The sequence below is a fragment of the Schistocerca americana genome, chromosome 5, assembly GCF_021461395.2.
Source record: "Schistocerca americana isolate TAMUIC-IGC-003095 chromosome 5, iqSchAmer2.1, whole genome shotgun sequence".
Lineage (NCBI taxonomy): Eukaryota > Metazoa > Arthropoda > Insecta > Orthoptera > Acrididae > Schistocerca > Schistocerca americana.
Window position 1 is genome coordinate 442,110,122 of NC_060123.1, and position 27,383 is coordinate 442,137,504.

General features: G+C 43.0%; 1 protein-coding gene across 2 annotated transcripts in view; it reads right to left on the minus strand.

The window, feature by feature from the left end:
• The window catches only part of LOC124615370 (semaphorin-1A), a 911,857-nt gene that overhangs the window by 33,899 nt on the left and 850,575 nt on the right, over positions 1-27,383 (minus strand). For both annotated transcript variants that reach the window (XM_047143193.1, XM_047143192.1), the window contains exons 11-13: positions 23,057-23,259; positions 16,014-16,159; positions 1,353-1,435 (exon numbers count right to left, since the gene is read on the minus strand). In XM_047143193.1, coding sequence (XP_046999149.1) covers positions 1,353-1,435; positions 16,014-16,159; positions 23,057-23,259 — 432 coding nt within the window. The remainder of the gene's footprint in view (positions 1-1,352; positions 1,436-16,013; positions 16,160-23,056; positions 23,260-27,383) is intronic.

Here is a 27,383-nt window from a genome sequence, read left to right on the forward strand (position 1 = left end):
GCCCAATTCCCCACCAGCACTTCCTACTCCAGTCCTGTCACACGACTACCTTATACCGTCAAAGCCACCTGTCAAAGTGCCCACGTCATACAATCACTGCACAGCTTTTCCTATCAGCATGACAACCATTCAGCTGTAAACCAAAATGAATAGCCATCACCAAACTGGCTGAGCATGAAGTTGGACATTACGTGGCACAACATGCTGCTGAATACAACATGCTTAAGTTGAAGGGCTGCTTCACAACCTGTCCCACCTGGAACCTTACATCCATCAACAGCCTTTTTGAAGTACACAGATGGGAGTCATCCTTGCACTATCTTTCGCTCCAGTAATCCTTCTGGCCTCAGTCTCCACTAACCCACTGTCCCCACATCCTCTACCCAATAATAGTTCCCCCCTTCTCTGTCCTGTCAGCCCGTCTATACCATCTTCATCATACACCACTCCTATCTTTTTCTCCACCCACTAACCCCACCCAAGTCCCACACACTAAATTGAAATCCTATCATTTTTCAGTGTGGTGGGGGGGGGGGGGGGGGGGGTGCTGGCATGTGGTCTAGCTCATCACAGGATTCTTTTCCAAAAACTAGCAAGTCTTCGTTCCCTTTTGTGTGTCTGATTGACTCAGTGCTTCTGGAACTAGGCGAGTGGTCCCCTTTATTCCAAACCATTTACATTCTGCCAAAACTTCCCTTCCCATACTTCTTTCAGTAAATGTCTGATTAATCTACTCAGCTCCCCTCCTTCACAGTCACCCTTACAGCTACTTTTCTTGTTTCTACATTTTTCTGGTTCATCCCAGCATTTTTTTTTTGGGTTCTTCTTCTAACACCAGAGGCTACTAAAGTTACATTTAACTTATTTTCTATAGAATTCTCATTGTTATTGAACAAACTGCAACCAGTCACTCTTTTTCTGCTGACTTCCTTTTCATGATGTGGTCAAAGCCAGCCTACGTGTTATCTATAGTACAAGACAAGTCATTAAGTATAATTGTCATACTTACTGGCTACAAAGCTGGAAAAGAAGTAGTGAATGGAATAAGAGTTCCAGCTCATGGAACACCATGCTATTTACTTTAAAATGGGAAGGAACTGACATGTTTTAGGTGCTCTCCTAAGCTGAGATTGTAACTGACATTCTTTCCCTGCTGCCTCAAAACACTCTCTCACTCCTTCAAATTGTATAAACTATGCTCTGTGAAGCAACAAGCCACCTATTTTAACAATTATATGACAAAAATTCAGTTTTTATAAAGACAAATTTACTCAGATTCTTCACAATTACTAAGTCTAAGCGGTTACTCCAAGACAGTTATAGGATTCTGTAACCAAAAAAAGAACACTTACCTGTGCCAATGAACAGCACATCATATGCCTTGCCTCCAGGGGTTTTGATCTGTGGATCTACAGCTATCTGGGAAAATCGGTAGCTGTAATGTGAAGAATTTTACTAATACAAAAGCTGCTCTGAATCTCCATAAACAATAATCTGCTAATAGTAACAAATTTGTTATTAAATTTTAATCTTAGAAGTAGTAACTTTTATTTTCTTGACTCTGAGATAGTAAAATCCAAAACAGAAATAAAAACTTTATTTTACTTTTCAATACAGTTAAGTATGTGAGATATGGAAACTAGAATAAAGCGATCTCTGCAAACAGGCTGTGTACAAAATAAGCTTCTTGACTAATTCAAACAGTGACTCTCTAGGAGTTGTTCTCACATCTGACGCATATTACTTCATAGACTCCTCAATCTGACAATAGAGAACATGACTGTAGGAAACTGCTCTATGCATGTAAGGTTTATGCAGAGAAGTCATCAATTACATATTCTAGGGTGATATAAAATATGTGTGTGTGTGTGTGTGTGTGTGTGTGTGTGTGTGTGTGTGTGTGTGTGTGTGTGTGTGAGAGAGAGAGAGAGAGAGAGAGAGAGAGAGAGAGAGAGAGAGAGAGAGAGAGAGGGGGGGGGGGGGGGGGGGGGGGGGGGGGGAGAGAGGGAGAGAGAATACTTTTCTGCTGAGGCTGCTTCTTTCAACCATTTGCTCTTTTCTGTTAAGCATTCGGTTTGCAAAATCTGATCTGGAACAACATTTTTTTCTATTTTATTGGGTTACAGTATTCAGAAAGTATTGATTGATTGGATTTGTGATTGCACTTACACCTTTATGATAATGAAATACTAGTTTTTATATATAAAAACAAAGATGAGGTGACTTACCGAACAAAAGCGCTGGCAGGTCGATAGATACACAAACAAACACAAACACACACACAAAATTCAAGCTTTCGCAACAAACTGTTGCCTCATCAGGAAAGAGGGAAGGAGAGGGGAAGACGAAAGGAAGTGGGTTTTAAGGGAGAGGGTAAGGGGTCATTCCAATCCCGGGAGCGGAAAGACTTACCTTAGGGGGAAAAAAGGACAGGTATACACTCGCACACACGCACATATCCATCCACACATACAGACATATTTAAAGACAAAGAGTTTGGGCAGAGATGTCAGTCGAGGCAGAAGTGTAGAGGCAAAGAAGTTGTTGAAAGACAGGTGAGGTATGAGTGGCGGCAACTTGAAATTAGCGGAGATTGAGGCCTGGCGGATGACGAGAAGAGAGGATATACTGAAGGGCAAGTTCCCATCTCCGGAGTTCGGATAGGTTGGTGTTGGTGGGAAGTATCCAGATAACCCGGACGGTGTAACACTGTGCCAAGATGTGCTGGCTGTGCACCAAGGCATGTTTAGCCACAGGGTGATCCTCATTACCAACAAACACTGTCTGCCTGTGTCCATTCATGCGAATGGACAGTTTGTTGCTGGTCATTCCCACATAGAATGCATCACAGTGTAGGCAGGTCAGTTGGTAAATCACGTGGGTGCTTTCACACGTGGCTCTGCCTCTGATCGTGTACACCTTCCGGGTTACAGGACTGGAGTAGGTGGTGGTGGGAGGGTGCATGGGACAGGTTTTGCATCGGGGGCGGTTACAAGGATAGGAGCCAGAGGGTAGGGAAGGTGGTTTGGGGATTTCATAGGGATGAACTAACAGGTTACGAAGGTTAGGTGGACGGCGGAAAGACACTCTTGGCGGAGTGGGGAGGATTTCATGAAGGATGGATCTCATTTCAGGGCAGGATTTGAGGAAGTCGTATCCCTGCTGGAGAGCCACATTCAGAGTCTGGTCCAGTCCCGGAAAGTATCCTGTCACAAGTGGGGCACTTTTGTGGTTCTTCTGTGGGGGATTCTGGGTTTGAGGGGACGAGGAAGTGGCTCTGGTTATTTGCTTCTGTACCAGGTCGGGAGGGTAGTTGCGGGATGCGAAAGCTGTTTTCAGGTTGTTGGTGTAATGATTCAGGGATTCCGGACTGGAGCAGATTCGTTTGCCACGAAGACCTAGGCTGTAGGGAAGGGACCGTTTGATGTGGAATGGGTGGCAGCTGTCATAATGGAGGTACTGTTGCTTGTTGGTGGGTTTGATGTGGACGGACGTGTGAAGTTGGCCATTGGACAGGTGGAGGTCAACGTCAAGGAAAGTGGCATGGGATTTGGAGTAGGACCAGGTGAAACTGATGGAACCAAAGGAGTTGAGGTTGGAGAGGAAGTTCTGGAGTTCTTCTTCACTGTGAGTCCAGATCATGAAGATGTCATCAATAAATCTGTACCAAACTTTGGGTTGGCAGACTTGGGTAACCAAGAAGGCTTCCTCTAAGCGACCCATGAATAGGTTGGCGTACGAGGGGGCCATCCTGGTGCCCATGGCTGTTCCCTTTAATTGTTGGTATGTCTGGCCCTCAAAAGTGAAGAAGTTGTGGGTCAGGATGAAGCTGGCTAAGGTAATGAGGAAAGAGGTTTTAGGTAGGGTGGCAGGTGATCGGCGTGAAAGGAAATGCTCCATCGCAGCGAGGCCCTGGACGTGCGGAATATTTGTGTATAAGGACGTGGCATCAATGGTTACAAGGATGGTTTCCGGGGTTAACAGATTGGGTAAGGATTCCAGGCGTTCAAGGAAGTGGTTGGTGTCCTTGATGAAGGATGGGAGACTGCATGTAATGGGTTGAAGGTGTTGATCTACGTAGGCAGAGATGCGTTCTGTGGGGGCTTGGTAACCAGCTACAATGGGGCGGCCGGGATGATTGGGTTTGTGGATTTTAGGAAGAAGGTAGAAGGTAGGGGTGCGGGGTGTCGGTGGGGTCAGGAGGTTGATGGAGTCAGGTGAAAGGTTTTGCAGGGGGCCTAAGGTTCTGAGGATTCCTTGAAGCTCCGCCTGGACATCGGGAATGGGGTTACCTTGGCAAACTTTGTATGTGGTGTTGTCTGAAAGCTGACGCAGTCCCTCAGCCACATACTCCCGACGATCAAGTACCACGGTCGTGGAACCCTTGTCCGCCGGAAGAATGACGATGGATCGGTCAGCCTTCAGATCACGGATAGCCTGGGCTTCAGCAGTGGTGATGTTGGGTGTAGGATTAAGGTTTTTTAAGAAGGATTGAGATGCAAGGCTGGAAGTCAGAAATTCCTGGAAGGTTTGGAGAGGGTGATTTTGAGGAAGAGGAGGTGGGTCCCGCTGTGACGGAGGACGGAACTGTTCCAGGCAGGGTTCAATTTGGATGGTGTCTTGAGGAGTCGGATCATTAGGAGTAGGATTAGGATCATTTTTCTTCGTGGCAAAGTGATACTTCCAGCAGAGAGTACGGGTGTAGGACAGTAAATCTTTGACGAGGGCTGTTTGGTTGAATCTGGGAGTGGGGCTGAAGGTGAGGCCTTTGGATAGGACAGAGGTTTCGGATTGGGAGAGAGGTTTGGAGGAAAGGTTAGCTACTGAATTAGGGTGTTGTGGTTCCAGATTGTGTTGATCGGAATTTTGAGGTTTTGGAGGGAGTGGAGCTGGAAGTGGGAGATTGAGTAGATGGGAGAGACTGGGTTTGTGTGCAATGAGAGGAGGTTGAGGTTTGCTGGAAAGGTTGTGAAGGGTGAGTGAGTTGCCTTTCCGGAGGTGGGAAACCAGGAGATTGGATAGTTTTTTGAGGTGGAGGGTGGCATGCTGTTCTAATTTACGGTTGGCCTGTAGGAGGATGCTCTGAACAGCCGGTGTGGATGTGGGGGAGGAAAGATTAAGGAATTTTATTAAGGATAGGAGTTGACGGGTGTGTTCATTGGCTGAGTTGATGTGTAGGTAAAGGATTAGGTGGGTGAGGGCAATGGATTGTTCAGTTTGGAACTGGTATAGGGACTGATGGAAGGAAGGGTTGCAGCCAGAGATGGGAACTTTGAGTGTGAGGCCTTTGGGGGTAATGCCAAATGTCAGACAAGCCTGAGAAAATAAAATATGCGAGCGTAATCTGGCTAGGGCGAAGGCATGTTTGCGGAGGGAATGTAAATAAAACTTAATGGGGTCATTGTGGGGGTGTTGTGAGGGTGATCCTTAATAAAAGTCCTTAATCTTTCCTCCCCCACATCCACACCGGCTGTTCAGAGCATCCTCCTACAGGCCAACCGTAAATTAGAACAGCATGCCACCCTCCACCTCAAAAAACTATCCAATCTCCTGGTTTCCCACCTCCGGAAAGGCAACTCACTCACCCTTCACAACCTTTCCAGCAAACCTCAACCTCCTCTCATTGCACACAAACCCAGTCTCTCCCATCCACTCAATCTCCCACTTCCAGCTCCACTCCCTCCAAAACCTCAAAATTCCGATCAACACAATCTGGAACCACAACACCCTAATTCAGTAGTTAACCTTTCCTCCAAACCTCTCTCCCAATCCGAAACCTCTGTCCTATCCAAAGGCCTCACCTTCAGCCCCACTCCCAGATTCAACCAAACAGCCCTCGTCAAAGATTTACTGTCCTACACCCGTACTCTCTGCTGGAAGTATCACTTTGCCACGAAGAAAAATGATCCTAATCCTACTCCTAATGATCCGACTCCTCAAGACACCATCCAAATTGAACCCTGCCTGGAACAGTTCCGTCCTCCGTCACAGCGGGACCCACCTCCTCTTCCTCAAAATCACCCTCTCCAAACCTTCCAGGAATTTCTGACTTCCAGCCTTGCATCTCAATCCTTCTTAAAAAACCTTAATCCTACACCCAACATCACCACTGCTGAAGCCCAGGCTATCCGTGATCTGAAGGCTGACCGATCCATCGTCATTCTTCCGGCGGACAAGGGTTCCACGACCGTGGTACTTGATCGTCGGGAGTATGTGGCTGAGGGACTGCGTCAGCTTTCAGACAACACCACATACAAAGTTTGCCAAGGTAACCCCATTCCCGATGTCCAGGCGGAGCTTCAAGGAATCCTCAGAACCTTAGGCCCCCTGCAAAACCTTTCACCTGACTCCATCAACCTCCTGACCCCACCGACACCCCGCACCCCTACCTTCTACCTTCTTCCTAAAATCCACAAACCCAATCATCCCGGCCGCCCCATTGTAGCTGGTTACCAAGCCCCCACAGAACGCATCTCTGCCTACGTAGATCAACACCTTCAACCCATTACATGCAGTCTCCCATCCTTCATCAAGGACACCAACCACTTCCTTGAACGCCTGGAATCCTTACCCAATCTGTTAACCCCGGAAACCATCCTTGTAACCATTGATGCCACGTCCTTATACACAAATATTCCGCACGTCCAGGGCCTCGCTGCGATGGAGCATTTCCTTTCACGCCGATCACCTGCCACCCTACCTAAAACCTCTTTCCTCATTACCTCAGCCAGCTTCATCCTGACCCACAACTTCTTCACTTTTGAGGGCCAGACATACCAACAATTAAAGGGAACAGCCATGGGCACCAGGATGGCCCCCTCGTACGCCAACCTATTCATGGGTCGCTTAGAGGAAGCCTTCTTGGTTACCCAAGTCTGCCAACCCAAAGTTTGGTACAGATTTATTGATGACATCTTCATGATCTGGACTCACAGTGAAGAAGAACTCCAGAACTTCCTCTCCAACCTCAACTCCTTTGGTTCCATCAGTTTCACCTGGTCCTACTCCAAATCCCATGCCACTTTCCTTGACGTTGACCTCCACCTGTCCAATGGCCAACTTCACACGTCCGTCCACATCAAACCCACCAACAAGCAACAGTACCTCCATTATGACAGCTGCCACCCATTCCACATCAAACGGTCCCTTCCCTACAGCCTAGGTCTTCGTGGCAAACGAATCTGCTCCAGTCCGGAATCCCTGAATCATTACACCAACAACCTGAAAACAGCTTTCGCATCCCGCAACTACCCTCCCGACCTGGTACAGAAGCAAATAACCAGAGCCACTTCCTCGTCCCCTCAAACCCAGAATCCCCCACAGAAGAACCACAAAAGTGCCCCACTTGTGACAGGATACTTTCCGGGACTGGACCAGACTCTGAATGTGGCTCTCCAGCAGGGATACGACTTCCTCAAATCCTGCCCTGAAATGAGATCCATCCTTCATGAAATCCTCCCCACTCCGCCAAGAGTGTCTTTCCGCCGTCCACCTAACCTTCGTAACCTGTTAGTTCATCCCTATGAAATCCCCAAACCACCTTCCCTACCCTCTGGCTCCTATCCTTGTAACCGCCCCCGATGCAAAACCTGTCCCATGCACCCTCCCACCACCACCTACTCCAGTCCTGTAACCCGGAAGGTGTACACGATCAGAGGCAGAGCCACGTGTGAAAGCACCCACGTGATTTACCAACTGACCTGCCTACACTGTGATGCATTCTATGTGGGAATGACCAGCAACAAACTGTCCATTCGCATGAATGGACACAGGCAGACAGTGTTTGTTGGTAATGAGGATCACCCTGTGGCTAAACATGCCTTGGTGCACAGCCAGCACATCTTGGCACAGTGTTACACCGTCCGGGTTATCTGGATACTTCCCACCAACACCAACCTATCCGAACTCCGGAGATGGGAACTTGCCCTTCAGTATATCCTCTCTTCTCGTCATCCGCCAGGCCTCAATCTCCGCTAATTTCAAGTTGCCGCCACTCATACCTCACCTGTCTTTCAACAACTTCTTTGCCTCTACACTTCTGCCTCGACTGACATCTCTGCCCAAACTCTTTGTCTTTAAATATGTCTGTATGTGTGGATGGATATGTGCGTGTGTGCGAGTGTATACCTGTCCTTTTTTCCCCCTAAGGTAAGTCTTTCCGCTCCCGGGATTGGAATGACTCCTTACCCTCTCCCTTAAAACCCACTTCCTTTCGTCTTCCCCTCTCCTTCCCTCTTTGCTGATGAGGCAACAGTTTGTTGCGAAAGCTTGAATTTTGTGTGTGTGTTTGTGTTTGTTTGTGTATCTATCGACCTGCCAGCGCTTTTGTTCGGTAAGTCACCTCATCTTTGTTTTTATATATAATTTTTCCCACATGGAATGTTTCCTTCCATTATATTGAAATACTAGTTTGTTTGATAAGATAATCTAAATCATCCTACGCATTTATCACACTGATCATAAGCTTCAGTACAAGTAGTTTTAGAGAGAGAGTGACATTTCACGCCACATACTTGTTGCTTAAATTTTTGACTGCAAAACTGATCTTTTATTTCTGCAAGATATTTTGAGTTACACTTTTTCAAGCACTCCACAGCACACACCAAGACTAAAAATTGTCACAGTTAAGATCCATGTATAGGCTAATTAAATGTGTTGTGACCCTATAGAGTGAGTGCACATACTCAAACAGCATCTGCTTACATGGCCTGCCCAAAGGCGTCCTACGCACTGGCACAAGTGATGCAGCAAGCAGTGTGCCATGTGCTAAACAGCTTTGGATAGGCCAGCCCTTGGGCAGACTAACGTTTACCTGATTATATGCCCAACTGTTAGACTGTGCTTAAATGTTTTGTACGGTTAAGTCTGATTGTACTGATCCCTTTTTCAAGCAGTGTCTTGGTGTATCCCTCCTTGTGGTAGTGGATTAAGAATTCGTTGTTGGGAATTTTTACATTGCGTTTGTACAACATTACAACATTTTTTATGATGAGGATGGGATTCTACCCCACGTGTTTCATTTCTCAGTTCACTATGGCCAGCCCATGTCAGTGTAAATTCTTCAACCTCTCGTTGAACAGCAGCGAGCACTCACCAACCGGCAGCAGGCTCTCTCAGTGGCAGTAAACAATATGGCAGCATTGCTGCTTCATCACTGTTATCACTGTTGGTGCAAGCCCCATTATTTCCTCTGTATAATGATTCTGCAGAAGATTGGGACATACACGAAAAATGCCTCTGGCAACATTTTCAAGCTTTTGGAGTTGCCAACCTGAACATGTGTGAGGCTCTTTTCCGTCATGGATTTCTCCACACGTTTATCACCTTTTGTGTCAACTAACTCTTCTTCAGGAACCTACCAGTCACTCATTCGATAAAATGTTTCAGCTGCTCTATATTTACCACTACTCATGTTATTGCTGCTCGCCTCGAGTTATACTGTTGTCAAAAGCAGCTGCAACAGTCGTACGGGGCTCGGGCAGCGGAACTTCGTGGGCTTAGCTGACATTGCCAGTTTATTACAGAAGCTCATCGGGACTCGTATGTTGACTCAGTGGTTTGTGATGCTATGATATGCCTGGCCCCTGACAGAGAAATTCTTGAATGTGCATTAAAATGTGAAAATCCATCACTCTCAGAGGTTTTGAAGAATAGCCAGTTCTTCAAAGTCTCTAGGGCAGCAGGAAATCAGATAGAAGCTTGGTGTAAAAATAGCCACCATTGCTTTTCTCCTCCTCAGCTGCTGTTGGTCAGCTCACAGAGTAAAGACGACATCACAGCCATGCGCCACACTGCACGGGGCAGCGCCATGCTAAGTAGCAACAGGAGCCAGTGTCACAACAGTGGCCACCTGCTCCTCTCCCACTGTGCCCTCCCTGTTTTTGGAAGGTTTAGGGTGCGCTACTGATTTTAAGGCTCACATCACAATGAAATCGATGGCAGGGACCCACTTTTTTTGTCTCTGCCCAATCCCAATAGGTTTACAGGAGAAAGTCAAATTAGAATTGGATCAACTTATGTTTTTGGTTGTTATCACACCTATCTCCTCAAGTGAATGGTCTAATCCATTGTTAATTGTCACAAAACCTAATGCAACCTTTGGCTATGGTGATTTTAAAAAGTCTGTAAATTACAGTCTATTATTGATACCTATCCATTACTCTAGCAGGATGAACTCTTAGCACAGCTTTCTGGGAGCCTAATTAATATGAAGCGGAGACGTGTGGTATCACCACTTACAGACATTAACGTGCAGTGTACTGGCTTTATTGCCGTGCCCACGCACTGTGTTCAATGGAGAGGCTTGGTGACGGAAACAACTAAAACAGTTTTGGTCGTGGCATATTTATTCTTCACAAGTCTTACACTAAGTTACAAATACAATTCATCACTAAAGCCCATCTGTACAGGCGCACTGCACTGGCGGTAGGGCTCAATCACCAATCCTGGAGGGTATGCACTCCGGCGATGAGCCGTGGCGCAACCGCATGTACCGAGCGAGACAAAAGCTGCGTCGCCAAATGTTCGGTTCGTGGTACGACTGGAGGCACCATGATGTCCGTGAAAGGGAGAAAGGCACTGCCAAACAGAAGGATGGACACCACGCAATGGGTGACTGCATTTAAGACTGCATGTGCGCATTTGCAGGGGAGTCACGTTAACTCGCCGCACGCGGTCAGTGGTGCGAGAAGTCAGAGACTTGTTTTGCATCGCGTTGACCAGCTCACACTGTTTGCCTGCTTTGTCCGGCGTGTGACACACCATTGCCAAAATTTGACGTAACGGTATAGCTGCACTCGTGAATGCTGGGAATCGCTTACTTGTGTCGGCCGTGCCGTAGTTCAGCCCTTTGCAAGTATGAACGGTGCGGCCACAACACATATACCAGTGCCTGCCATTCGGCATTGTTAGTGGCCCTCCCATTTTCCAATGATTTTTGGGGCAAGTCAAGGCCTCTGTGCCAGGATGCATTAACTACCTGGATGATACTGTGGTCTCAGGTTCCTCAATGGATGAACACTTTCATTCCCTTTGTGCCTTGTTCACAGTGCTGCAGACTGCCAGCTTGAAATGTAACTTGGACAAGTCACAATTCTTTCAGCTGTCTATCGTCTGTTTCGGTTTTAAAGTCTCACGTGCTGGCGTCAAGCTTCTACTCCACCGTGTTTATGCCATTACAGCTCTGCCACTCCCTACCAATGTCAAAAAGTTGCAGTTATTTTTCGGAAAGATTGCATACTACCATAAATTTCTCCCTGATGTGGCCACATTGACTCAGCCACTTCATTCTCTGGGAAGTAAAGGTGTTCACTTTCACTGATCACCTACCTGCAAGTGTACTTTTACCCTAATGAAGTCGACATTACACTTATCACTGTACTTGGTTACTTTCCAAATGGGCCAACATCTTGTTTTAGCCACCAATGCTTTCTCGTACGGCCTTGTGGCCATTCTTGTAAACGAATGTGCAGATGCTACTCACAAACAGAAAAACAAGCCCTTGCTAAAGTGTACACACTCAAAAAAATTGATATTTTTCTAAATAGTTCTAAATTTCATTTGATCACTGATTGTAAACTTCTGGTTTCTCTTTTTCATCCTTTGGCGTCTTTCCTGGACAAAGTAGCCCACTGCATGCAGTGCTGAGCTCTGTTGTCATGCTATAACTATGAGATTAATTTCCAACCCACTGCCTAATATGCTAATGCAGATGCTCTTTCTTGAATCCCAATTGCCCCTGATCCAGCCTTTGATCAGGATGAACTATTGTGTTTCCATTTAGACATTGAAGCCTAAAACACTGTGCATGATTTTCCCGTTACCAGTTCTCAGACTTCAGCAACTGTTGAGAGCTGGTCCTGTCTTTCATCAGGTTGTTCAATACATCCACTATGGCTGGCTGGATAAACCACCAGGCCGAGTGGCGGATCCCTCGTGTAATCATTATCCTCTCTCCCACCGCCTCTCTGTTCTTGACGGTGTGTTACTTTGGGCTACTGAAGAGTTGGCATCCAGCCAGGCCCCCGTGCCACTGAGAGCATATTCACGCTGGTTTTGTGGGTCCGTTTCTTAACTCCTTTTGATCTGTAGTAGTCAATGCCTTCTCAAAATTTTCTTATAATGCCATCCACATTCATGGTGGCTACAGTCACAGCCCTTGCCGAGATTTTTTCGTTGGAGAGATTGCCTTATATAGTCGTTTCCATCATGGTTTCCATAGATCGAAATGTAAGGCAATCTATTTTATTCCATAGGTCTATCTGTATCTTACTAGCAAGGAATAAATGTAACTGCAGTAACTTACGGTCAACAGAATCCATCTCTCGTCTTGTATAATGTATCCTCTCTCGAAGTAGTGCTGCTTCTGTATAATCAAATATCCGACTACTAGAAGGCAAAAGAAGAAGTTCGAAAAGTTACAAACTTATGCAGAATCTACAAATAATATAGTGATGTCCGAAACTGTTATTAACAAGTCAGACAGAGTTATATCTCAAGACGAAATTTCAGTTCTTGCAAAAGGAGGAAACTACGCTATAACACCTCCGAAAGTTCCTGTTGAGGATATTATCGCAAATGTAGAAGCAGGTATACGTACTCTCCCCATAGAAACTGCAAATGCAATCCGGATCGAAACCACCAGAGTATTATGCCGCAGTAAACCTCTGGAAAGTAATTTAACCAATGGCGAAAGAAAGGCTCTGAGAGATTTAAATGCAGATGAAGACATAGTGATTGTTCCTGCTGATAAAGGGAATGCTACTGTCGTTTTAAATACAGAAGATTATCAAAGCAAAATTTTGAATCTTTTAACGTCAGGACAATACAAAAAACTTAAGAAATATCCTACAGCCAGCGTACTACGGAAAACAAATAATCTGATAAAATCGGCCACTTCTATTCAAAAAGAAAAAAAAAAGAGCTTTATTGAAGACTGAAGCTATGTGTCCTAGACTCAATGGCCTACCCAAGGTACATAAGAAGGACCTCCCTCTGAGACCGATTGTTGGTATTATCAATTCTCCTACGTACGAAATAGCAAGATATCTAACAACTCGTTTACAACCATATATTGGAAAAACTGACACATATATAAAGGACTCACGTCATTTTATAGAGAAAATTGAAGGTTTAATTCTGACTCCTGAAGATATTTTAGTAATTTTCGATGTAGTATCTTTATTTACTACGATTCCAGTTAATGAAGTTATGGATTTTATAACTGATATTTTTCCAGAAGATCTGACTGCTCTTTTCAGACATTGTCTTACTTCCAGTCATTTCCAGTGGAATAATGAGTTTTATGAACAACTTAATGGCGTAGCAATGGGTAACCCATTGGGTCCTGCAGTAGCTAATTTCTACATGGAGAAATTCGAACAGTCAGCCTTGGAAAAAGCAGATAAGAAACCATCTCGCTGGTATCGGTATGTAGACGATACATTTGTGGTCTGGCCACATGGTAGAGAAGCCTTAGGCGAATTTTTTGATTACCTTAATAATATAAATCCAAGAATCCAGTTTACCATGGAGAGAGAAAATGATAACAAAATACCGTTTTTGGATGTTTTAGTTATGAGACAGACGGATGGAAGATTAAAACAACAGATTTTTAGAAAAATAATGCACACAGACAGATACTTACATAAAAACTCTAACCACCATCCAAAACAAAAGAGAGGTGTGATTACAAGTCTCATTGACAGACCCAGACGGATTTGCACGTCGGAGTATCTAGATGACGAATTAAAACATCTGAACCACGCTTTTGAGAAAAATGGCTACTCAAAGAAAGAAGTAAGCAGAATTCTGCACCCAAACAACAAAAAGCTTAAGGACAAGTCCGAAAAACGATGGAAGAATACAGTCTCTCTCCCTTTTATAAAGAAAGTAACGGATCAGATTGGAAAGATTTTAAGTAAACATGATATTAGACCTGTTTTTAGACCAACGAAGAAAATTTGTCATGTTCTTCAGTCTGTAAAAGATAAACGCGCTCCTCTATCAGCCAGTGGCGTATATAAAATTCCGTGTACATGTGGTAAAGTTTATGTTGGAACAACAAAAAGAAGCGTAAATACACGATTAAAAGAACACAGAAGTCTTTGTCGATTAGGAAAAACAGATAAATCGGCTGTCGCAGAACACGCTTTTCAGCCAGGAAATCATCAAGTGAAGTTTTTCGAAACAAAAATTTTATCTACGATGACGAACTATTACCCACGGTTTTGTAGAGAAGCAATTGAAATATATAAACATAGGGATAATTTTAATCGGAAAGAAGAGACCATGAAACTTAGTGACATTTGGACAGTAGCACTACAGAATTGCTAGACAGTTTTATCCATGACGAGATTACGATCGATAGTTAAGTTTTATCTCTGACAAAGATTATCTCTGCATATCACGCGTAACTCTGGTCACGCCCACTTTCTACGATATATAAGTCGCTCTCAGACGTCCGACCCGTCAGTCGGTAAGACTCACCAGAGGAGAAACCCCCCCTCTGAAGATGTCCAGCACAGCTCTGGACGAAATGTTAGGAGCTGAAGAGTTTCATGGACCACGACCTTACATCCCGGAAGGTTTACCAGAAGATATGTCATCCGGTCGTGAAAGCTTTCATACTATGATCTGCTGTCTGAGCCCAATGATTTGCCTGGCAACCTAAGTGGATACGAGCAATTGTCCATCACTGCCAAGACTGCCACCTCTGCATCACTTGCATCTCTGATGGCTTAGTGTCATGACACTAAGAGCAGCTCCACCCACACTTAACCAACTGCGCACCACAGAGCCCTCCAATCCTGTGGCCACCTCCGAGGTCTTTGCTGGACCCCACAGTGTATCCCGTGCCTCCTCCAGCTCCTACGCTGCCTCCGTTCTGCCACCACCACCAGGAGGAGCAGAGCCACCTCTATCTCTGCAGCCCATGCTGTTGCAACAGCTCTTTTCTCTGCTGTCTCCTACACTGATGCTCCCTTATGGTTTTTTGTGGTGCTGTGAGCACTAAACATCTCCCTGCACGTGTCATTTCAGACCATATTCTCCTGTGATGGCACAATACTTGCTCTAGCAGTTGCTCCCTTCCGATGAAGACACGGACATCTCCACAGTAAACATTTTTCTCCGAGGGGGAAGGAGTGCTGTAACCCTATACAATGAGCGTGCATAATCAAATAGCAAGTGCCTACACTGTTGACCTAAATAGGTCACTGTGCATCAGCACAGACAGTGCAGCAAGCACTGCACCGTGTGCAAAACAGCCTTATGTAAGCCACGCACTAGGCCCCACTAAGACTACTTGACAATTGTATGCTCACCTGTTAGACTGTGCTTAAATGTACTGTGTGGTTAAATGTGATTGCACTGATCCCTGCTTCATGCAGTGTCTTGCTGTATCACTTGATGGAGAAGCAGAATAAAAATTGGTTGGTGGGAATTTTGATGTTGTGTTTGTGAAACATTAAAATAAAATGTTTTTATATTGTCATTTTCCAGAGAAGAGGTGATACATCAAAACATTTTACAAAAATAAAACTATACTTGATTACAAAAAATTGTGGCTGTTAGTGACTTGTTCAAAAATTAAGTTCATTTAAACAGACAGCTTCATTATTTGTGCCACTTATCACCACATCCTTATAACTACCAGTTTCTGGATAACTTGTGTGTTTGTAATTCAACTGGCTTTTGAGAAAATCTCGCAGACAGAGAGGGAATGTTAAACAACATGTAACATTTTAATTTCATATGAATCTAAGGTATTTAATTTTTTACAGCTTGCACAGACTTAGTGTACTCTAATGAGACCTGTGTATTCCTAAAAGCAAAATGAAATTACTTTCTTGATGGAAATATACAGAAAATTAACTTTTGAATAGTTATGAAACCTATACTGCCTAGAGCTTCAAAAGAAAACTAGGAGGAAACGCAAAGATAATTCTACAATGTTCTCGATATATAACAGACACTATACATAACTAATACTGGTAAGCAGCAGTTGTACTTACTGGAAGCTAGTCCTTATAACAACAGGCTGGCCAAAGAATGAAGGCACTGACTCATCCATTAGAGAATGTGTCTTGATAAAATTAAGCGTGAGATCAGGAAGAGTTCGTGAGTCGTTGACACACTGCCCAGGACGTGGGTCAGGCACCTACAGAACACACCCAAATGGACTAAGCACATTTTGGCTGAAGCACAAAACATAGTGTTTTGTGAATGTTATTATGTTAGTACACAGGACTACCAAACTGGATCTAAACATATATATATATATATATATATATATATATATATATAAAAAAACAAAGATGAGGTGACTTACCGAACGAAAGCGCTGGCAGGTCGATAGACACACAAACAAACACAAACATACACACAAAATACAAGCTTTCGCAACAAACTGTTCCCTCATCAGGAAAGAGGGAAGGAGAGGGAAAGACGGAAGGAAGTGGGTTTTAAGGGTGAGGGTAAGGAGTCATTCCAATCCCGGGAGCGGAAAGACTTACCTTAGGGGGAAAAAAGGACAGGTATACACTCGCACACACACACATATCCATCCACACATACAGACACAAGCAGACATATTTGTTTTGTCTTTAAATATATCTGCTTGTGTCTGTATGTGTGGATGGATATGTGTGTGTGTGTGTGCGAGTGTATACCTGTCCTTTTTTCTCCCTAAGCTAAGTCTTTCTGCTCCCGGGATTGGAATGATTCCTTACCCTCACCCTTAAAACCCACTTCCTTCCGTCTTTCCCTCTCCTTCCCTCTTTCCTGATGAGGCAACAGTTTGTTGCGAAAGCTTGAATTTTGTGTGCATGTTTGTGTTTGTTTGTGTGTCTATCGACCTGCCAGCGCTTTCGTTCGGTAAGTCACCTCATATTTGTTTTTATATATAATTTTTCCCACGTGGAATGTTTCCCTCTATATTAACAACATAGTCTGGTGTGAAATTTTAAAAACACTAGTGTGATAAAAAGACACATACAGAAAGAAGTGCTTAGCATAACAATCCACAGCAAAAGAACAAAAACTGAATACATTAAACCATTAAGATAGAAGTCACAAAGCCTTTCTCCCTAGTTCTGAATCATTGAAAGTCAGCTGATGTCAGCCCAGTCATGTTCTGTGTCTGGCCTCAACCAACCTCAGTGATCTAATACAGAATATGCAGCCATTGCAAAGTGACTATTGTGTATTACTGTGTTGCATAGTAAAGTAATACATCTCTTGATGAGAGATGAAGCAGTTGCTGGCATATCAGGGGAAATGCCAGATACTCCTTCCACTCCTTGGAGAAGGACAATGGGCAGTACATTAAGGAGCAGAGTATGAAAAATAATTAATGTCATTGAATGATGTGAGCAAGAAAGCAAAAATAAAGAGTTGCTCGACCTTCTCTCTCAACTGATAAGATGAACAATGACACATATAGAGGCAAGCTCCAACACTGTGAGAAGAGTTTGCAAATTTTGTAAAGATAATCCTGGGAAATTTCCAAAAGCTCCTGGCAAAAATATGTAAATTTCTATTCAAATTTTTCAGTTTGACAGTACTTTGAAACTGCCCTCTCCTTTGTCTGGATTACTTTAAAGTGGTCCTTTTGTTTGTGTGGGTAAAGGAATTTCTTGTCATCCAGGAGGTGCCTAAAGCTGCAATATCAATTTTTTTGTTTTTAGAAACTCCTATGCAGCATAGTAGTTAATATACTTGGCTGTCATGCAGAAGGTCATTGGTATGAGTCCTGTCACCTGTCAGTTTTTCTTCCACACTTTCACACCATAATAGAAATGACAGTCATTAGTTTTATTCAATTAAATGTGGCTGCATAGCTGCAGGGACTACAACATAAATTGCCATGAGGTTTTTTCAAAAGGTTGATCTTACGTCTGAGAACCTCTCCTTGTTACTTGTAACTATACATTCTGTAAAGAGTGCAGTTGTACTTTCTGACATTTTTAAGAATCTCTCTTTCACTGGGGCCAAGACCTACTGGTAAAATACAGTTGGATAATGTCAACAGAGTGTCTTGAAACAAACAACTGAACGCTTCACCTTGGTGCAGGAGATTGCTCCCAGTCTGCAGAAACTTTGACAAATACTCAAGGAAAAGATTGACTGGATTTGGCAATTACATCTCCAGAATATTTTGCTGTCCACAGAATTCACAAGGAAAAAAGTGAATAATAAGAGGTTTTTACTGGTAGAGCATGGAGATATTTTCAATTGGTAGTTGCATTTCTTTGTAGGAATTAAACATTTTCAGAAGCAGCAACAGAAATATTCTATCTGGATGAAACTTGGAAAGCCAGATAAATTTTGGCAGAAGGATGATGATGTTGCCAATATGGGGTGGGGAATCTCCTCTAGGGGCCCAATTAAAACTCATGACTAAATTTACAAAAGGTGATTACAGTGGTTAAAAGAATTCTGGAAACTTTGAAAGGTGGTTTGTAAATATAGTTTTCCCAAATCTTCTATCAAGGACAGTCAGTCATGAGGGACAATGTTCCATACCATTACAGATGGGTGGGCCAGCCGGAATAGCCGAGTGGTTCTAGGCGCTACAGTCTGGAACCGAGCGACCGCTGCGGTCGCAAGTTCGGATCCTGCCTCGGGCATGGATGTGTGTGATGTCCTTAGGTTAGTTAGGTTATAATTTCTAGGGGACTGATGACCTCGGAAGTTAAGTCCCATAGTGCTCAGAGCCATTTGAACCATTTTGAACAGATGGGTGGACAGAACACCCACACAATATGACACCAAAGCAAGGATGTTAGAATAGCTGCAAAAGAGGTGTATTGCATGCCTTTGCATTACCCACCATTCAACTAAAAATAGTGGTTAAGGAAGTTGTTTCTATTCTGATATTTCTGTCATCAGTTGACTCGTTTCATACAGAGTAAAATTCGCTGCAATTTTACTTGCTGACTCATGCAATTGGCTCCCTTGAGATCTCTGTTGTCTGCTAGCCGGCTGCTCTTCAGAGGGCTGTGCATGTTTCCATGATAGGTCTGGTGGTATTTTTCTTGTGAGGCTTAGTCAGGTTCCCTGCATGCTACCTGCACTGGCCAGGTGGGACCCCTGTTTGGCAACTGATGTCACAACCTACAGGGCAGGACCTCTGAGACAATGACAGTTCACTTTTAAGACCAAACAGAACATCTTGTGCCCATCAGCCGACCTGCGATCTTTTTCAAACAATTGTAGAGAAAATATTCAGTAAAAAAATTTAATTCTATCACATCTTATAGCTTCACTCATCAGCTTCATGATGAACTGCCTATCGTCTCGTTAATCATCATACGTACTGTGATATTTTAGGATTAAGTAAACTGTTCCAAGAATTTCAGAAAGTTTGCAGTGAAAAATAGAGGTCGCTATGAATTTGTGTTTGGCACATGTTAGGTCATATGTTGCTGCATAAGAAATGCAGCTAAATATTACATTTTTCTTTAAATTTTGAACATATTGCTATCTATTACCAATCTTGAGAAAATGGATCATATACAGGGTTATTACAAATGATTGAAGCGATTTCACAGCTCTACAATAACTTTATTATTTGAGATATTTTCGCAATGCTTTGCACACACATACAAAAACTCAAAAAGTTTTTTTAGGCATTCACAAATGTTCGATATGTGCCCCTTTAGTGATTCGGCAGGCATCAAGCTGATAATCAAGTTCCTCCCACACTCGGCGCGGCATGTCCCCATCAATGAGTTCGAAAGCATCGTTGATGCGAGTTCGCAGTTCTGGCACGTTTCTTGGTAGAGGAGGTTTAAACAATGAATCTTTCACATAACCCCACAGAAAGAAATCGCATGGGGTTAAGTCGGGAGAGTGTGGAGGCCATGACATGAATTGCTGATCATGATCTCCACCACGACCGATCCATCGGTTTTCCAATCTCCTGTTTAAGAAATGCCGAACATCATGATGGAAGTGCGGTGGAGCACCATCCTGTTGAAAGATGAAGTCGGCGCTGTCGGTCTCCAGTTGTGGCATGAGCCAATTTTCCAGCATGTCCAGATACACGTGTCCTGTACCGTTTTTTTCGCAGAAGAAAAAGGGGCCGTAAACTTTAAACCGTGCGATTGCACAAAACACGTTAACTTTTGGTGAATTTCGAATTTGCTGCACGAATGCGTGAGGATTCTCTACCGCCCAGATTTGCACATTGTGTCTGTTCACTTCACCATTAAGAAAAAATGTTGCTTCATCACTGAAAACAAGTTTCGCACTGAACGCAATCATCCGCGCCGAAAATTCAAAGCGTTTGACTTTGTCATCGGGTGTCAGGGCTTGTAGCAATTGTAAACGGTAAGGGTTCTGCTTTAGCCTTTTCCATAAGATTTTCCAAACCGTCGGCTGTGGTACGTTTAGCTCCCTGCTTGCTTTATTCGTCGACTTCCGCGGGCTACGCGTGAAACTTGCCCGCACGTGTTCAACCGTTTCTTCGCTCACTGCAGGCCGACCCGTTGATTTCCCCTTACAGAGGCATCCAGAAGCTTTAAACTGCGCATACCATCGCCGAATGGAGTTAGCAGTTGGTGGATCTTTGTTGAACTTCGTCCTGAAGTGTCGTTGCACTGTTATGACTGACTGATGTGAGTGCATTTCAAGCACGACATACGCTTTCTCGGCTCCTGTCGCCATTTTGTCTCACTGCGCTCTCGAGCGCTCTGGCGACAGAAACCTGAAGTGCGGCTTCAGCCGAACAAAACTTTATGAGTTTTTCTACGTATCTGTAGTGTGTTGTGACCATATGTCAATGAATGGAGGTACAGTGAATTTATGAAATCACTTCAATCATTTGTAATAGCCCTGTATAAATCATTTTGCCCTATTTCACGAGCCGGTGAAAAAGCCAGGATGAAATATTCACAAAATTCCTCATGTATCGTAAACGATATCAAAACGATATGGCAAATGACAATATGCAAAGAGGAGAGTGTTTTTCCATATGATTAATATGCAGAACTGTCATATCTATCGCGACATTCAAGTGGCTAAAGATTTTTTCACCGAAATGATGTAAGATTTAAATGACATCAATAGCTGGTGAAACGAGTATTACTGCGGGTATGGTATAACATATGTGAAGAAATTACAATTTATTTTTATACTGAGAATGGGCATTTACATTAAATATTGGCATGTCTTTATGTAAGTTGCTCTTTTATGATTCTGTAGCAATATCGACTGCTTTAGAATGTCAGTGAGATGAATATTTATAAACACAGTTATATATTGGCAAAAGAAACTGGTTAATGTGGAAACAAGGTGTCTTACATTTTACTCAAATCTCATCACTGATAACGTTTCTCTGCAGAAAAATACAGGTCATTATAAGTCTGGAGAAAATAAATCGCTACTTCTGTCAATATTTTGGCAAAATCCAATACCCCGGGGTATTTTTAATAACGAATGGTATGTATTGAAACTGGGCAATGTATTTTATTTCTGTATCGTAATAATCTAAGAAATATGAAAACAATTAAAAGCACATATCATTCCCTCTTTTTTTTTCCTATCCCTATACAGAATGAGGGATTGTACTTTTTCACCACAAACATCTTTTTGTCTGTAAAAGATAATGGTAATCTGTTTACACCTTGATAGGTTGGATTTTGCAAATTTAAATGTTTTCATATTTCTCAGATGATTATAGAGATACAGAAATGAAATTCTTTGGCCACTGCCAGACCACATTGTTCGTTCATTATTAAAACTACACTGGGATGTAGGATTACACAAAAATATTCAATAGAAGTATTCATTTATTTTCACTAGACTTCTTATTCCATTTAAGTTTTGTCAGATATGTGTTATCAGTGGCGAGTTTTGAGTAATATGTTAAGTTTCCTAGTTGCCATGGTCAAATCTGCATCTTTCACCAAAACACAGCTGAATTTATAAATACTCACCTCACTAACATTCTAATACAGTTTAAATTGCTACACAATCATAAAAGAGCAACTTATGTAAAGACATGTCAATGGTTTATGAAAATTCCCTTTCTCAGTATAAAAATAAGCTATAATTCCGCCACATGTTCCAAATCGACAGTAATTCTCATTTCACCATCTATCAATGAGGCTTAAATATTACACAATTTCATTGAGGGGGGGAAAAAAAATCTGCAGTCACTTGAATATAAGTGTAGATATGAAAGTTTTGTATATTAATGATATGGTGAAATACTCTCCTCTTAGTGTAGTGTCACTTGCCAAAATCTTGTTTCTATATCTGAAACCATTTATAAGATAGGAGGAATTTTGTGAATATTTCATTCTGGCTTTTTCATTGGCGTGAAGTGGTTTATATATGATACATTTTCTTGAGATTTGTAATAGATCACAATATCCTTCAAAGTTCAGAGAAACATTCAGTATAATAGCTACATTTCATACACAACAATATATGATCTAAAGGAAATTAAAAGCAATCTATGTATTTCACTGCAAACTCTCTGAAACTCTTGTGGTAGTTTACTTACTCCTAAAATATCACAATAAACACGACCATTAATGAAATGACAGGCACTCAATCATGAAGCTACTAATGAAGCTATAAGATGTGCAAGACTTAAATTTTTTACCAAATAGTTTGTTTACAATCTTTTGAGAAAGATTGCAGTTCAGGCGGCTTGCATGCCTTGCCATTCACGGAGTCTCAGCCAGCTAGCTTCCGTGCCGAATCGCACACCATGTGAGAGGTTCAGCATGCGAAGTAGTCGTCACACCTAACTGCTAGCTGGCAGTCACGCACGCCATCTAGCAAACTTACAGGGAACCTTACTCTGTGTGAGACAGGCTTAAGTGAACAGTCTTATTACACGCACAGATTATATTTTACTCAGAAAAATAAGCAGGTTCTTTCCCCATTGTTTCTTTTTCCTCTTATAAAAATTATGGAAAGATAAACAAATACTGTTCTCAGAAATGGAATTATTGCCAGTACACATTCAAATTAAATGGAAATGAAGATTAGCCATGCAACTGCCATGAAGTATGTCATGTTGTACAGATCATATTCTTACCTTGGCACTTTGCACAGGCAACCAGTTGGAGTTCAGCTCAGCCTGCTCCTTGAAGTTTCCTTCAAAGGTATCAGTGATGTCTTGGAGTGAGAAGGCACACACGGCTGAGCCACTAATGCTGTTAGGGGGTGTTGTGAACACTCCATATATGAGCTGTGCATTCACAGAACCATATGTGCCCTCAATAAGCTCTGTTGTAGATTCTAAAACACACATGAAAACAAATACTTTAACAAAAATATCTCCATGGATATAGTTTTGCTTGCTTCCAGGTCTTAAGTATGGTGGTTCTATTTAATATCAGAATTTTTTTGTTATTCATGCACACATTGTCAACAGGTAGCATATTTCTTCCAGTAATCTTATGAACTGAACAAACTAGTAATCATCATAACTAGTATCCTTTCTTGTAGCATAATGTTATGATAAAGTTGTTGTGTCTCATAATACATACAGAAGGAAGGAAGGAAGGAAGGAAGAAAGAAAGGAAGGTTAGAGTGTAATGTCCCATCCACAGTGTGGTCATTAGAGATGGAGCACAAGACTGGATTACAATAGGATGGGGAAGGAAATCAGCCATGTCTCTTTTTCAAAGGAATGAGCATTTGCCAAGATCGATTCAGGGAAATCGCAGAAAACCTACATCGGGATGGTTGGATAGGGATTTTAACTGTCATCCCCACCTCAATGTACTTGGTGAATCAGAAATCCACTGACACACTTCCAGATGTGGTTGTATGGATGAAAACAAGAAAAACAGTCTAGCAAATATGGGCCCCAAAATGCACACCTTTAGAGTTGTGACCACCTGTTCATCTTTGTTACTATGAAATACATCTCTTCTACTGAAGAAATACTCATAGCTATTAAGGTAAGCATTTTAAGAGGCTATGTTTAAAGGGATTTTTCTTCTTGTTCTGATCCATACAACTCCTGTGAAAGTTTTTCCCAGTTCTGGTCCACCCTGTATGTGGAAAAACACTTCTTTGAATTCTCTCTCTTGCTCTCCCTTTCTCTATCCTTCATAATAATTTTTACACAATGTAAATAATGTTCAAAAAATGAAAAGTTTGATAGTAATGGTTTTTGCTTATAGTATACAAATAACAGATAAATATATTTTGGAAAGTATCAACTGTCACAGCTCTCTCAATAATTTTTAATCAAAAATTATGCTTCTCTAGTACCAAAACTTTCACTAATACCCAAGCAGTTTCAGCTCTTTCTCCCAACACTCCACTACAGAAAATCAGAGCAGAAATCTGGTCATTGTTGTTTTCAATTTAGCCCTGCAAGTTTTGAGGCAAACGTGAAAGCTGTAGGCAGTGTAAAGCAATTTTTAAGTTTTTCATTTATTAATGCTATGGATCTTAAATGTGCAATAATGAGGAAATTTGGAAAACAGAAAAGTTTAAGTCAAGATATAACAGGTGTATTTGTTAACTATAGGGATCCATAATGACCAGTAAGTGTCCCTTAGGCCAAAGCTCTGAGATTCATTTGACTAGAATGCTTGCTAGCAGGAAATGCTCAAACAATAAATTGGAATTTCAAAAAAGAAACAACCCAAAAGGACTTTAGGAACAGCAAAAGAAAATGGTTAGAACGAAAGATCTCTTAACAGTAAACTGTACCTGCTCACCATACGGAAATGAGGGGTGCCTTGTGTTGTCATACAATCCTGGAAATGGAAAAAAGAACACATTGAAACCGGTGTGTCAGACCCACCATACTTGCTCCGGACACTGCGAGAGGGCTGTACAAGCAATGATCACACGCACGGCACAGCGGACACACCAGGAACCGCGGTGTTGGCCGTCGAATGGCGCTAGCTGCGCAGCATTTGTGCACCGCCGCCGTCAGTGTCAGCCAGTTTGCCGTGGCATACGGAGCTCCATCGCAGTCTTTAACACTGGTAGCATGCCGCGACAGTGTGGACGTGAACCGTATGTGCAGTTGACGGACTTTGAGCGAGGGCGTATAGTGGGCATGCGGGAGGCCGGGTGGACGTACCGCCGAATTGCTCAACACGTGGGGCGTGAGGTCTCCACAGTACATCGATGTTGTCGCCAGTGGTCGGCGGAAGGTGCACGTGCCCGTCGACCTGGGACCGGACCGCAGCAACGCACGGATGCACGCCAAGACCGTAGGATCCTACGCAGTGCCGTAGGGGACCGCACCGCCACTTCCCAGCAAATTAGGGGCACTGTTGCTCCTGGGGTATCGGCGAGGACCATTTGCAACCGTCTCCATGAAGCTGGGCTACGGTCCCGCACACCGTTAGGCCGTCTTCCGCTCACGCCCCAACATCGTGCAGCCCGCCTCCAGTGGTGTCGCGACAGGCGTGAATGGAGGGACGAGTGGAGATGTGTCGTCTTCAGTGATGAGAGTCGCTTCTGCCTTGGTGCCAATGATGGTCGTATGCGTGTTTGGCGCCGTGCAGGTGAGCGCCACAATCAGGACCGCATACGACCGAGGCACACAGGGCCAACACCCGGCATCATGGTGTGGGGAGCGATCTCCTACACTGGCCGTACACCACTGGTGATCGTCGAGGGGACACTGAATAGTGCACGGTACATCCAAACCGTCATCGAACCCATCGTTCTACCATTCCTAGACCGGCAAGGGAACTTGCTGTTCCAACAGGACAATGCACGTCCGCATGTATCCCGTGCCACCCAACGTGCTCTAGAAGGTGTAAGTCAACTACCCTGGCCAGCAAGATCTCCGGATCTGTCCCCCATTGAGCATGTTTGGGACTGGATGAAGCGTCGTCTCACGCGGTCTGCACGTCCAGCACGAACGCTGGTCCAACTGAGGCGCCAGGTGGAAATGGCATGGCAAGCCGTTCCACAGGACTACATCCAGCATCTCTACGATCGTCTCCATGGGAGAATAGCAGCCTGCATTGCTGCGAAAGGTGGATATACACTGTACTAGTGCCGACATTGTGCATGCTCTGTTGCCTGTGTCTATGTGCCTGTGGTTCTGTCAGTGTGATCATGTGATGTATCTGACCCCAGGAATGTGTCAATAAAGTTTCCCCTTCCTGGGACAATGAATTCACGGTGTTCTTATTTCAATTTCCAGGAGTGTATAATATGCATTTATGCTGATAAAGCACAGTGACTCCTGCTATCAGCTTAATTGTCTGACTGCTGAACACCCACCTATTTCTGTACCTCAATTTGAATATTCACAGGAAGACACTTGATGCATTAATTCACTTACTTAACCTGTCCATCCATCCATCCATCCATCCATCCACCCACCCACCCAACCACCTGTCAAATTCCACAGATACCATCATAAAGGAAAACCTTCAAGGACATGGAACAGGTTACAGTACACATTACAAGAGGGAACTAGTTGTCACTATTCACACCACAAACTAACATAACATTACCTGGAAAGCTACTACTTTGATAAATCTGTTGTTTCCTTAATTTTATTATACAGCTGCTGCTTTATTTACTTCTGTTTGCTTAATTTACACATGTGCACTGATAATTGTCTATGTATGCAGCTATCTACACATTGTAAGAACAGATTTTTATTTAACAAAGAGTGTTGTTACTTGTCATGTCACTAGGGATCTAGATAATCACATTATCTGATTTGCTATTTAATATAATTAATTTTCAGAGATTTTCAACATAATTTTTATGCCTGCCAAAGCTTCTTAATGTCTTTTTCATCAAAATACAAAACTCTATTCTGAATCCTAGGTAAAGAGGCAAAGTATGTTATATCCTAATCATATAGATGACGATATGGCTGAAACTAATTTTTATTACAAGGCATAAGTACCATTCAGGAGTGATTATGTTGGGTAACAAGTATAAAAATGGAATGATCCTCTAAGAGGCCACTGATAAATATGGCTACCTACTTTTTTGCAACCTTCTTATAACACATTTTTGCTTTAATTGCATTGCCCTTAGAAGATAATTATGTATCACAACAGGTAATGAAAGTATGGAACATAAAACAGCACCCTTGCCTTAACTCAATGCAATAACAGTTATTTCTAAGTGCAAAACGTGTTGGACTGGATTTCTTGATTAAGTTATCTGTTTTGACTTCACCTTTATTTGTTATCCAGAGAGATCCTAACAGTATTTCATTTCATGTATGACTGTAAATATCTATTTTGCTTATTTGAACTTCCATGATACAAGACCTTATGTCACTAAGACATTCACTGTTTGCAATGAATCAGCTGCAGCAAGTTTGGCTGTCACCAATACAGTTGAGTCTGGGTCTCTGGAAGAATATGAAAGGTCGTTTGTCTGTATGTTGGTTAAAATTGTTAAAATGTTAA